The sequence below is a fragment of the Ursus arctos genome, unplaced genomic scaffold (genome assembly GCF_023065955.2).
Source record: "Ursus arctos isolate Adak ecotype North America unplaced genomic scaffold, UrsArc2.0 scaffold_11, whole genome shotgun sequence".
Lineage (NCBI taxonomy): Eukaryota > Metazoa > Chordata > Mammalia > Carnivora > Ursidae > Ursus > Ursus arctos.
This window is the reverse complement of record NW_026622775.1, coordinates 44,873,247-44,888,097: the sequence shown is the minus strand read 5'-3', so window position 1 is coordinate 44,888,097 and position 14,851 is coordinate 44,873,247. Positions and strand designations below refer to the sequence as shown.

The 14,851-nt window shown below is 37.1% G+C and overlaps 1 protein-coding gene across 1 annotated transcript in view; it reads right to left on the bottom strand.

Moving 5' to 3' along the window:
• Positions 1-14,851, bottom strand: part of GLRB (glycine receptor beta) — a 96,035-nt gene that overhangs the window by 57,565 nt on the left and 23,619 nt on the right. Inside the window, exons 3-4 of the mRNA XM_026499546.4 lie at positions 2,575-2,681; positions 812-879 (exon numbers count right to left, since the gene is read on the bottom strand). Coding sequence (XP_026355331.1) covers positions 812-879; positions 2,575-2,681 — 175 coding nt within the window. The remainder of the gene's footprint in view (positions 1-811; positions 880-2,574; positions 2,682-14,851) is intronic.

The following is a 14,851-nucleotide window of genomic DNA, read 5'->3' as shown; positions in this document are numbered from 1 at the left end:
GGGCACAAAATCGAATATTCTAAAACATCAAACAGCAAGTAGACTTTATTGAATGCCTTTTAAGAAGCTGAGGGGTAATTACATCACACATCATTCAGAAAATCTGCTAAAGTAACCTACTAATTAGTAACCTACTAACAAAACTACTACTTTCTAGAAGCCTTTGTCACTGTAGTCCAGCTCATCATGGATAGCAGCCACTCCTTCAAACCCTTCTTTTCCATTCCTTTCAAGACAGGAGCCTGCCTGTAACTCTTTCTGGCTCCTCTATTGCCTTTCCTTGACCTTTCTTTCCTCTTGTTACGTAAGTTTTTCAGGGAGATCTGTTGCCTTATCTTATATAAATTATTTTTTCTCATTGCTTTTTACAATTCTCTGATCCAAACATCACAATATTAGCACAACAGAGGAACCAAAGATTCTCCTCAAGAAACTAGACGACAAACTGTGAACACTTAAATATTTTATAATGTTCATACATACAAGCATACTAGGAAGTAAACATTGCTCTAGAATATTCATTGCATAAATGCTTTTCCCAGGTGGCATCCAATTAGTTGTTCAGACTGAGTATATTAATTCTTCCAAGTCTGTAAGTTTTAAATAGCATTAAGGCTACATTTGAATTGCATAATTATATAGGCACTGAAATCACTGACATAACACACCTTGGAATTTGGGTATTTCATACTAGAAGAAAGCATGCTTTTTTCCTTAGAGTTACTCCTTATTTTTCAGTTTTACCATTGCTTTCACTATCCTCTAGTTAAAATTTTGATAATTAAAAATACTGAACTGCCTGTAATCTTACCATTGTTGTCTCTTGAATGGATCCAAAACTGTTGATAAAAATGTTGACTACAACATCAACAGGAATGCCTACAAATAAAAATTAAGAATATATTTAGTAGCTGTAAAAAACTTGGTCAGGATTTTCATATTTTTATAGTTTGTGCACTTGATTTTATATTTTTTCCAATCCACATGGGATGTAAAACTTTAAAACTATGGTCTCAGTATTCCATGTTCACAACTTCTATTAACTTATTTCTCTAAATAAGGGAAAATAATAAAAATTAAAAATGAGTTAAGTTCTATTAGTCATGTTATTTATTCAGAAATATTTATTTCTTAAATTGTTGAGACTCGGAGTAAATATGTTTACCTTTAAAGAAATTTTAAACAGAGCTAAGGCATTTACCTTAAGAAAATGTAAAATATTCTTTAAAAAAAAAAACACCATTTTTAAATGTTTTATTTTTTGCAATTTTAAAATCATTTCAAATCTTATTTTCATTAGTAAAGCAGTATTCAATACATCTTACTTACAATGACTATATTTTGATTTTTAATTCACAAACATGCAAAGGTAATCAGACATATAACAGAATCATTATAAAGATTTTTGCCTGACCTACTGGAAAATAATTTTAAAGTTCATGGAGTGAGAATTAAGGTATAATGTTGCAAATTTCTTGCTTGCTTGCTTTTTTTTCTTTTTTCTTTTTATTCGTTGTGGGCTGCTTTTGGGCTAACAAAGGGAAAATGTGAATTTAGCCTTTTAGCCACATAACCACTGACTGATGAAAAACAGGTGGTGAATCAATATATGGTAGACATGTGACAACCCAGACCATGGCTGTTGTTACTGAATAGGTTCTGGTAATGAACAAAAAACCCTGTTTTTACAACATGGTTGTATAACTTCAGTTGACTAGAAACAGCTGCACTTTTTTTTTTTCTGTAAAGGAAGAAGAAAAAAATATCAAGCCTTATAATGTTAATCTGATCTACATTAATACCTGTCTTTAGCCAGCAATAAGGATTACAGTTTTCCAGAGGAGATTTTTTTTTTCATATAGCTTTTCCTAAGACATCAAGAGGACGAAAAAAGAAAACAAGGAAAGAAAGAAAGAAAATTTGCACAACTATATAATCTTCTCGTGACTTTTATTGCAAGTATGGTTTTGGTTCTTGAAAGGTGTGGTAAATAGTAATATTCTGTTGGAGTAGAAACGATCTATGTTGTAGAAAACACAGTTGCTTTTATTCACAAAGTTAAACATGTTTTTAAAAACCATATGGCCATCTTTTTTTCAGCAAAAGAGTGGAGGGAAATTGCTATCAATGTGAAACGCTAACAAAAATTTTGAAAGAATCTAAATACATAATCAGAACTACTGTCTATCCCTAACGAGTATAGGCTATTCTACAAATTATAACTTTGGTGTCTGTGAATGAAAGCCAGATCTGTGTCCAGAGCTTGAAATTTAAATCACTAAGGTTAGGAATACTAAGTGCTTACCAAAGCCATGACGGAGGTTAGTTTAATCCACAATATACCTAGTTTTGTTCTTTTAACTGGGAGCCACATGAAACGATTAGAACTAATATTCTGCTTCTCTTTGAATATCTTTGTCATTAATTGCTCTAAATCTAAGCAACATCACAGGAGAGTAACAGGCCCATTTGAAACCTCATTATTTTGAACATCACAACTGAATGATTAAACACATAAAATTAACTTTTAAACTGAAAAGATTGAAGATTTTGGAGGGAGGGTAAGAAACAAACCTTTAAAATTTGGTCTTATTCTGGGATCATAGCTGACCAATAGCCTATTCAAGATATTGCTAGTGGAGTTGGCAGGTACTCGGGCAAGGTCCTCTGCTGACTGCTGGCTATAAGAGAAGACAGCAAAACAAAACTCTCGTAAGCATTTAGAAATAGCCAGCAATAGAACTGGGTAATTTTCCATGGAGAAAGGATGCTTTTTGAGACAAATTCACAACTACAGCATGGCTTTAACACACAGGAGTAAATAAAAATAGTAGACATTGTCAGATGCCCAAAAGATAGTTGTCATAAACAAACAAACAAACAAAAAACGAAAGAAGTATTTTAGCACTTAATTTTCTTAATTCATGAAACACTGCCTTAAATACTCCGTGTTGCTTTCTTTTAAATAAAATTAAGCAGACGTCTTACTTGTTCAGAAGCAATCTGCAGTCAAAATCTAGAAAAGCACAAAGGAGTACAAACAAGATACGAGGGAAAAAAAAACAGCAAAAGATAGTTTTTTAACAATGTGTATTAACCTTCTGCCTAAGCAAAGGAGTATGTGAATACTGTAAGAGGATATGGCCAGATAGTCTAACAATTCGTAAAATTATCATGCTGACATTTATAAAATGATATTGCCCAAGAAAGAACCAATGAATGTCCTCACTGAGTTCAATATGTTGTGGAGAATGGAGGGGGGTTTGGTAAAAGAAGTTTCTCTATTACCAGATCAATTAAGCAAGGAAAATACAGAGCTACAAGTTACAGCCATTTCTTTCTTTTCTATGTGTGTTTGCTTGTCAACTATCAAAAAGAGAAAAAACTGCCGTAATTAACTTTGAACAACGAATTTTGACTAAATTGGTATCATTTGAAAGCACTTAAAAATACAAACAAAAAAACGCACTTCCTTGGAATCCAATGAAAAATGCTGTGTTGTTTACTGTTTGTTTCAGTTTCCTCTACCACCCATAAAGTCTTATATAATCCTTGCCCCAATATAAAAATAAAATCCATGACAATCACAAGGAAGTTTAAAATTATACTTGGGGTATCTAGCCCTGTCTATTCTATTCTGTATTGATATGGTGAAAGTATCAATTTCAAAAATGATATTTATTTATACGAAGCAAACTTAGAAGTAAGAGGCATGGCTTTGTTTTGAAATCCCAGCTCTTACCTAACAGGCAACTCTGTTCTGAGTTAATTATCATACAATCTGCTGATAAGATATAACCCCTAGAGGTGGGATGGGACTGATATTAAGAAGTTTATGAAAATAAAGAAATACTACAAACTGATACAGACGATCTTTTCAAGTAGATATCAGAATCCAAAATATTAAAGAAAAACATAATAATCAGTTAGTTAAACCTCCTAAAGGTGCAGGAGATTATATAGATTTTTTAAATTGCTTCTCATGGTCTTATCAGTGCCAATATCATAGCTGCAGGGACTTGGGGACTGGTAATGAGATTTTCCATTTCATTGCAGGTGAAATTGTAACCTCCCTAGAGCCAATTGTCATCCCTTATCAAAAGATTGAAAACTCTAAAGAGAATGAGGGTATGTGGGAAAATTGGATATTAGGATGCAAATTAGTGTTCAAACCCATCTACAAGATTTCTCATTCAGGGAAGGAAAATAGAATTGATTGATTACAAAATACACTTGTATTGGATCAATTAAGGACTGCATTATTGTGTCTATTGATGTAAAATCCTTTACAAGTACATTCCTTGTAAGCAATGAAATGACCAGACAACATAAAAACAATTAACACTAATTTTAGTAGTAGAGAATTTCCAGCCTGATTTATTTCTTCCAGCTGTGGAAGATGTCTCCTTGGCATATGGATTATTCTAAGCTAAAGCCACCTGAAAAAGAGCAAATGCAGGGGAGGCTTTCTCTGAACTACTATCAGCCTATAGATAGATCCTCCAAAAGGAATTCATTGTGTAAGTTCCCTCCCTGGGAGTTTCATCAACTAAAGAAGACAGACTCTTATCACAGGGGAGGCCACCCAAACGAACTTTGTCACAAGCTATCATACCTCCCATCTATTCTTCTAAAGGCCCATTCATCTTCCTTAAAAATCCCATATTCTCCCTTAAGGGGCACACATCCTCCTCCCTTTTCTAAGCTCTCAAATCTCACCACTCTTTGTGTATTCACTTTTTTTCTTTGCTCGAATGCCCCGGTGAATGTGATATTGAAAATTAATAATTTGTATACCTTTTCTCGTGTTAAGATGCCTGTCATCACTTATTTCACAGACCTAGGTATTAATGCTAGAAGGAAAAAAACCCTTCCTTCCCTACCGCTGTTAGTTGTGTCAATCAAACTCACTTTCCAGTCCTTGTAACTCACTACCAAATTTTGTCCTTCCTCCATTCACTGGTTCAGAATAAATCCCCCTTCCTGGAATATTGTAACTTCCACTTCATTGTACCAATCTAAACCCAGTCTGTCCTTTAAGACTACCCTCCTAAAATCTTGCCTCAATCATCCCATCTTACTCTAATGAACACAAACATAAATATACTGTTTGGCAACTTTATTATAGCTTTTTTCATATCTGTGTATATAGTACCAACTAGACTGAATGCAGACAGTATGATTCTTGAGGGAATCATGGCTTCTATATTTTTGTAATTTCCTATACTGCCTGTCTAGTATGAAATACACACTGTCCCAAGCACTTTCCATCTGCCAGCTCTTCTTTTTTTTTAAGATTGATTGATTGATTGATTGATTTTAGCAAGAGAAGGGGGGTTGCAGAGGGAGAGGTGGAGAGCATCCCAAGCAGGCTCCACGCCCAGCACTGAGCCCAACGCAGGGCTCTGTCTCACCACCCTACGATCATGACCTGAGCCAAAATCAAGAGTCAAATGCTCAGCCGATTGAGCCACCCAGGTGCCCCCTATCTGCCAGCTCCTCTAAGTTGACTTCGGTCTCAAGATGTCTGGGTGCCCTAGGGCAGGAGAAGTGCCACACATCACACCCAGGTGAAGAGTATTTCCTCCTGAGGTGTCCTCTTAGAATAAGGGTTATTTTTGCTCTTTTGTTTTCTTCCAAAGCTTCCAAGCACTGGCCATTGCTGAACCAATCATTGGCAAGGAGAAAAAAATGATCATGATTGGCTCAGATCAATAGTCCAGAATGAAATCAATATTGAGAAATCAACTATCATGTCCATTACATTCTTTCATTTGATAATCACAACGCTCTCTTGATGAAACAGGAGAGATTATTAACCACCCAGAGAGCTGTTCTTCAGTGGAGAGAAAGAGAGAAATCCTGATTGGTAGAAGAGTCCGCAGTAGGTGAGGTGATGGAACAACAGAAGCTAAGACAGCAAGGCTAAGGGAGTATCCTAAGGTGGTAGAGTTATGAAATCTGGTAATCCTGATTCCTAGTTACCATTTCACAATAAACCTGCCATAACGGAAGTGAAATAGTATCTATCTTATCACCATCCATCCATATATTGCTTTAGGATATATATATTATATAAATGTGTGTGAATAGATGTATGTGTGTGTGTAATATATATATATTCTTAGCTTCTATTAGTCTTACTTATCATTAGTCCTGAAAAATCTGAATCTGCTCTTTCTATAACTTATCAGAGTCACTCTTCCATACAGACATTCCCAAATGCTTTCCTTTCTTCCCACAGCTAAAAAAAAAAAAAAGAAAAAACAAAACAAAAAAACAAAAATTACCCCAAAAACAAAACAAAAAACCCCTCCCAAAACCAAAAAATAAACAAAACAACAAAAATTTTTGGTTATTACCAGCAATAAAAAATCAATGTTGGCTAACAAAAATCTCCTCAAATTAATAAAAAAGCAATATATCAAATACATTGTAGCCCCTTTCTTTTATTCTTACTTGTATCAATATATTTTTTCAATGTCTGTTGTAGTTAACCTGATATGAATATTCAGTTAACAGTTCACCTTTCTGTATGGAGAACTTCAAAGACATTTTAAAATCTAAGTGAAATCCCAGATAGTTCATATTCACATGCATGAATTCAGAGGTTTTTCTTACCTGAAAACAATAGAAATCATTTGTTTAGCTCAGTCAATACTAAAATAACATTAAAGTCATCTCTACATGTTAAAATATATTTTAAGAGTCTAGAAGCTACAGGGGCGCCTGGGTGGCTCAGTTGTTAAGCGTCTGCCTTTGGCTCAGGGCGTGATCCCGGGGTCCTGGGATCGAGCCCCACATCAGGCTCCTCCGCTGGGAGCCTGCTTCTTCCTCTCCCACTCCCCCTGCCTGTGTTCCCTCTCTCGCTGGCTATCTCTCTCTCTGTCAAATAAATAAATAAAATCTTAAAAAAAAAAAAAGAGTCTAGAAGCTATAGCACTTTCTGCCAAACAGCTGAAATAATTTGCATTTTTTCCTCTGTCTGCACTTTACTATATAAACCTTGTAATTTGGGAAAGTGACTAGTACTATTTACACAAAACAAGCAAGAGTAAGAAGAGTTAAATACATTTAATTAGGTCACATGCTACATGTGTCATTGTTAGTCTTTATACTCTGAATCTCAGTCCAATATCTTATCCATTTGACTATGCCATTTTGTTTTATTTCAAGAAATGTATCAACAATTCTGTTATGACACAATAGGATTTATTCCATAGAAATATGATATTAATTTAAGAAAATAACTTACTTTACTCAGACAAAGTGATCAAATGACTAGAAAAAATAACATTTTATATCAAAAGCCTTTTTACAACCAGTCTTCTTTTGTTCACTTGCCTAAACTTGAACCAATGTCATTACTAATATGTGAAGTTATGCGAGGAATGTATCAGGCTGTATAGCTGGATGATGTAATGTTTTCCAGCACTAAAGGAAAAATCCAGAAATTTCTTTCCAAAGGGGACACTCAGTTTTCCATTAACTGTAGAACATTTTATTTTTACATGACCCTTTAGTGACCACACTGAACAGCTCAATATCAAAACTGGTGTGTATGAACATATTAACTGAACATCTTCCCTCCAATCAGGAATCTGAGTCCAAAGGGATGCTTTTGTTTTTAGAGTTATAAATGCAACAACAATGGTCAAAGTTTTTTTCAGACCTGAAAGCAGTCTGGCATGTGCCAGCATGAGGAATCTGGGTGTGGGAGCTGCAAAGCCGCCAACCGGACATGAACCGAGGCAAGCACAAAGCAGTAAGGAAAGAGCAAGGTATGTAAAATGTGTAGGTTGTGTTACTTCTCCTCTTTACACTAGGGCAGTGATTCTTTACTCTTTTTAGGTTATGGGCAACACTAAGAATCTGGTACAATCTATGTTCTCCCCCGAAAAATGCACACAAAGTTTACAACGCTGAGGGACTCTGGACCTGAACACCTCAGGTTGTAGAAACTCTCCTTCGTGGAAGCAAACACTGGTATCTTCATCTAAAATGAGAGGAAAAGGGGCGCCTGGGTGGCGCAGTCGTTAAGCGTCTGCCTTAGGCTCAGGGCGTGATCCCAGCGTTCTGGTATCGAGCCCCACGTCAGGCTCCTTTCTAGGAGCCTGCTTCTTCCTCTCCCACTCCTCCTGCTTGTGTTCCCTCTCTCGCTGGCTGTCTCTGTCAAATAAATAAAAAAAAAATCTTAAAAAAAAAAAATTTAAAATGAGAGGAAACGAGAATTAAAAAAAAAAAAAGATCTGCTATCTCGTAGTGAGTGAAAGTAAGCTAAAAAAAAAAAAATGATGAGAGTGTGTCAAAGGGACACAGAAGCCAATGGGAAAGATTCCCCAACTGCTCAAATCTAAATGCTTTGATTAAATAGAGTCATATGGGGTTATATTCCAAAGTATGAAATAAAAATCCATGAGTCCATATAGAAACAAATAAATGATTAAATAAATAAATAAATGAAGGAGAATAGACAATTCTCCCATGCTGAATTCCAAATAACTGGAATTTCAAATAGATCCTCTATTCTCAGCTGGTGGAGCATAACTCTGCACTCCTTAGCATGAGCTGTGCATAGTGACTTCCTTCCAAAGAGTATAGGATGGGAAGGGGGAAAAGAGTGGGCTTTAGAGCAGAGAAACCTGACAAATACTTCCTTAGCCAGATGATCGAGGTTAACCTCAATAGTGTTAAGTCCTGTTGATTTTACGTACCCTTAATAAAATGAGATGAGAATGGCATTGAATCTTGTGACCTTCCTCCCCAAAACACATAACTCCAGTCTAATCCTGAGAAAAACGTCAGACAAATCCCAGTAGAGTGACATTTTACAAAATACCTGCCTACTACTCCTCAAAACCGTCATGATCGTGTAAAAAAAGGAAGGTCTGAAAAACTGTCACAGCCAACAGGAGCCTAAGGAGACATGAAGACTAGATGTAATAAAATATACTGAATGGGATCTGGGAACAGAAAAAGGACATTGGGTAACAACTAAGGAAACCTGAATAAAGCATGGACTTTAGTTAATAACAGCGTATCAACATTGGCTCTTTAATTGTAAAAAAAGGTATCATACTAATACAAGATGTTAATAATCGGAGAAACTAGGAGCAGAGTATTTGTGAACTCTGTATTTTGGCAAATTTTCTGTAACTCTAAAGGCATTCTAAAATAAAAAGTTTATTTGAGGGGCAAAAAAGAGCAGAGGGCCAAAGACCTTCACAGATACCTCACCAAAGAAGATATACAGATGGCAAATAAGCCTATGGAAAGAGGCTCCACATCATACGGCACAGGGAAATGCAAATTAAAACAACAGTGAAATACCATCATACACCTATCACGATGGCCCAAATCTACAACACTGACACCACCAAATGCAATGAAGATAGGGAACAACAGGAACTCTGATACATTTCTGGTGGGAATGCAAAATGAAAGACAGGGTGGCAATTTCTTACAAAACTAAACATACTCTTACCATACGAGCCAGCAATCTCACTCCTCGGTATTTACCCAAAGGACAGAAAAACTTAGCATCTACACAAACAAACCTGCACACAAATGTTTATAACAGCTTTATTCATAATTGCCAAACTTGAAAACAACCAAGATGTTTTTTAGTAGATGAATGGATAAAAAAATTGTGGTACATCCAGACAATAGAATATTTTTCAGCACTAAAAATAAATGATTATTCAAGCCATGAAAAGACATAGAGGAACCAGAATTACATAGTACTAAATGAAAGAAGACAATATGAAAAGGATACTATATGATGATTCCAACTACATGACATTGTGGAAAAAGGCAAAACTATGGAGATGGTAAAAAAGATTGCCAGGGACTGGGGTGAGGGGGGATTAATAGGCAGAGCACAGAGGATTTTTAGAGCAGTGAAAATACTCTTCTAGGTAATCAGACAGACATAAAAAGACAGAGAAACACTTTATATTTTCAGGTAATAAATTAAGTCGGTAGTTATGTATGAATCCAGATAACTACAAGGTTACTATAGAAGGTTTTATTTGTTTTGTAATTTCTTAATTACAGTATAACTTATTATTACCTCTCTTGACAGCTTCTATATTTATTTTCCATTCTGTTTTCAGAGATTAAACTGTGAACAGAGGTTTATGAATACAGTGAGTGATACCCTGTACATGATTAGTTGAGTTTAATTAGTTTATATTTATTTGAAAAGAATGTGTTTATGGGTATGTGTGCCTGTGTGTGGCAAAGTCTACTATGCTATTACAAGCCAAGAATCATTATTAAGAACAGTGGTTCATAGCAATCATTTTATTTATCCCTCAACTGGGCTTAAGGAACTGTTGGATCCTGTGGAAACATTTTCAAATCTTGTCTACTGTCAATTATGCAATTACATCATCCATGGCTCAAAGAAAAACATTTTTCACAAAGTTGAAACATCTATTTGCAGAGATGCTGGATCCTGGATACCAGTGACTTCCCAATCTCATCAGAGGCTGTGGTCTTTTTTAACTTCCTATCACATGTGAGACTACTCATCCTATGAATACCACAAGGATGGTCTACTGACATGGTATGTTTCTCAGTGTAAAACATTATACATTCTCATTACTTCTTAATGGTTAACTAATTTGATACAAACCTCATAACAGTTTGCTTCCTTATGTCAAATGTTTCCCTTCTGGCCTAACAGAAATGGTGATAAGATAAATCCCACACTCACACACGTAATAAAGTGTGAATTTAAATGAAGAAACACTTGTCTTAAGAGTAAAGAGACTAGCATTCTAGACCCAGACAGACTATAAGGTTCCTACATAACATTGGGCAAATCCCTCTCTGAGCCTTGGTATACTCACCTTGAAATCCAAGGTCTAAGTAAGGTGATCTGTAAGACCCCACTCGGTTGCTAATCTGGTTCTACTTATAGTGGATGCTGTGGTGTCACATCCTCCCATCGCCCCTTCGGAACTGAGGCTCCTGCCAGGAATGCTGGCTGCTTCAGGCTCTGAGCTGGGTTACTTCTGGAAGAGCCTTCAGCTGAAGGAAGGTTTTGCCCTGGAGGCAACTCATACCCAAAGACTTCCTACTGGTTGAGACAACCCTGAAAGACCACCCCAGCTTCAGAGCTCCCTGTAGCTTCGCATCCATGTCGCAGGTGCAACTGCACTGCTCCTGTGTTTGAACCTGCTTCCTCGATCCCAAGGAGTGTTGTTCCTAAAGCAGTTCTCTTCCTGCATGGAAATCCTTATCTCACAGTCTGTCTTAGAGAGCTCAACCCACAACATCAACTAAATAATACAATTCCTTAAAGAACAATAAAAACGTAATGATCACTCAATTATCTCTATATGCTAAATATTTCCCTGACTTTAGTCATTCCTTAAATTAATTTAACAAAGTTTTTGAGCATTGTCTATATGCCAAGCATGATACAATGTGCTGGTTATGTATTTAAGACTCAAACACAAATGTTGGTTGTTCTGATGAAAAAGTAGTATTTAAAATTGTGTGTTGAGAATGATTTGTCTAGTGCTTCTCAGCGTTGCTGGGCACTGAATTCACTTAAGAAACTCTGCAAACTACTGATGCCTAGTCCCACCCTGGATTTAAATAGTTTGGGATGAAGTCCAAGCATCGGGATTTTAGAAGCTCCTCAGATGATTCTAATGGTCAGATGAATCGCTTGTTAGAAAAGAGAGTTTACAGTGAGAGAATATGGAATTAAAAACTGAGGAAGTACAACATTTAATGAGCAGATGGAGGAAGATAAACCAATGATTAAGACAAAGAATAAACTGCTCAAGAGGAAGGAGGAAATCCACAAGCGTGTGGTGGCAACAGAACTTAAGGAGACAGAATATTTTTTGGAAGGATTGGTTAATGGGACCAAATGCCACTGAGAGGTTAAGATGAAGAATGAAATCTCCCCATGGGATTTAGCAAAAGGAGAGCTGCTTCTCAGCTGAGAGAGACAGGAGCCAGACTGGAGTGGGCAGAGTATTGAGTGGTACGGTAGGAAATGGGGTCTCCTTCCTCTCACAGACCTACGAACTCAGCAGCAACACACAGATCAATTCTCTTGTCAGAAATCCAAAAGCTAGTTGACAGGCTTCTATACACAAGCAGGTGCAATGAAACTAGTCGGAAAAGGGGAGACACCCTCTCGCCATAATCCCCACCCTAGCACAGCACAGTGTAATACCATCAGAGGTGTCTCCAGCCCACAGCTTCTCCCTGAGGAGGGAAGAGTCGGACCTCACATCTAATATCCCAGCTTTGCCAGGTGCTACCCTGGGGACCAGCTCCTTTCTCACCCATCTGGGGGAATGATGGGACCCAGTACACAGGCTAGTCCCTGGGGACGACAGAGACCAGAGCAGCTGTCCCAACAAGCGGCACTCACCACAGCTCCGCCTCCACCTCCGCCTCCACCTTGCTGCACAGTGACTGGGCTAGAAACCCAGGTCCTCCCTGTCTCTGTGTGCCCAGAGTCACTGCATTCACAGTAGCCACAACGCCCACTGACAGATGAACGGACAAAATATTGTGGTATATACATACAATCAAGTACCATCCAGCCTTTACTTTTCAAATATTTTATTTATTTATTTGTGGGAGAGAGAGAGCACAAGTGGGGGGAGTGGCAGGCAGAGGGAGAAGCAGGCTCCCTGCAGAGCAGGGAGCCCAATTTGGGGACTCAATCCCAGGACCCTGGGATCATGACCTGAGCCGAAGGCAGATGCTTAACCAACTGAGCCACTCAGGTGCCCCTATCCAGCCTTTAAAGTGAAGGAAATCCTGCAACATGAAACAGGGATGAACCTTGAGGTCATTATGCTAAGTGAAATAGGCCTGTCACAGAAGCATAAATACTGCATGATTCCACTCATGTGATGTATCTAGAGTAGTAACACTCAGAGAAGCAAAGAAGAAAATGATGGTTGGCTGCAGCGAGAAGAAATGAGCAGTTGCTAATCAAAAGGTAAAATTCAGTTATGCAAGATGAGTAAGTTCTAGAGATCTGCTGTTTAATACTGTCTATACCTAATAATACCATATTACACACAAAAATCTGTTATGAGGGCTACATGGTATATTAAGTGTTCTTACCACAATAAGATGAAAAAAATCTAAAAACACAATTTCTATTGACAACCCCCTCCAAAAGAAGATCTATGCTGTAGGTATGCATATAATAAGTTTTGAATGAGTTACTGCTCAATCGAATGTAAGAAAAAAGTCAAAAATTAGTTTGCTTTTTTTTAACTGAATGAAATGGCTGATTATTGAACTATTTGTACAGCTATTATTTGAAAAACAAAGAAAAGATGGCTTCTTCAATAAATGTGCTGCATCAACCAATATGCCTATTTTAAAGATGAGTCTTGACCCTACCCCACATCATATACAAGAAATGAACTGAAGTGGATTACACAACTAAATGTGAAACATAAAACAATAAGGCTCCCGGGGCGGGGGGTGGGGATAGACTATCTTCATGACCTTGGAACAAAGAAAGAGTTAAACACACACACACACACACAAAAGCATTAACAATAACATAAGTCAGAGCTCATTCAAAATAAGTACTTCAATTCATCAAAAGTTACCATTAAGAAATTGAAAATGCATGACAAAGACTGGAGAAGAGATCTGCAGTACATGCATGTGACAAAGAATCCTATCTAGAATGTATGAAGAGCTTCCACATACCAATCAGAAAAAAAAAAAAAAGTTAAGTGTGCTAACACTTGGGCACTTTGCAAAAGAGGGTAGCTAAAAATCCAATATATGTATGAAAAGATACTCAACAATATTAATCACTGGGGAAATGCAAATTAAAATCACATTGCAGTATCATTTTACCTACACCAGATGGCTAAAATTCAAGTTAACGCTAATAATATCAACTGTGGACATGAACATGGAGCAGCTGGAACTCTCATTCATTAATGATGAAGTCTAGTTGGATAACTGTCCATATCTTCCAAAGTTCAACATACACATAGCCTCTGATAAAGAAATTTTGCTCTTAGGTATATGCTTGTGTCCACCAAAATGCATGTATAAAAATGTTCATAACACCCTTAATAAACCCAAATAATAATGACCCCAAACTAGAAGCATTATGAATGTTCATCAACAGTAGTAATAGTAATATTCAAACTTTACCTGAATTTCTAGAACACTGGGACCTTAAGAAATACCTTCACCCTTTAGCATTCTGGGAAGCACCTTACTGCAAAGATCCTGTCCCCAGATGATCTGGTAAGACTCATGGTTAACCCCTTGTTTGCCTATGACAAGACCGAAACCCTTGAAACTCCCCTTTTTTGTCTCTAAATGAGTACCTGAACTGTTTGTCCAATCTGAACTGTCCAACCTGAACTGAACAATCCGAACTAGATGCCTGGCAACTTCATTTGAACAACTTGGATTAGGCTTCTCTCCTCCCCATAGGCCCCTCAATTTTCTCATGCTCCTGAGATTAAGCAGTCTCTTGGAAAGCAGAACAAACCCTCCTTAACGGACTTCCTCAAGAACTGGCTTGTGGCAAAGAAAAACTGTCCAATTTTGCCACCTGCTCACTGCACTCCCCAACATCTGGTTCCTTCTAGCCTCGTTTACTCCTATAAAGGAGAAGCCCCTTCTGCCTGACCTTGAGATGCTTATAGATCTTAAAGTCACAGCATTCTCTCTATTGCAACAATCCTTTCAAATCAAATCTTTACTTAAGTTCCGATCTGTTTTTCATTTGACAGTAAAGTGGACAAACATACAAAGATAGTACATTCAAGATGATTAAATACAACACAGCAATGAGGAGGAGAGTACTATTGCTATACCCACC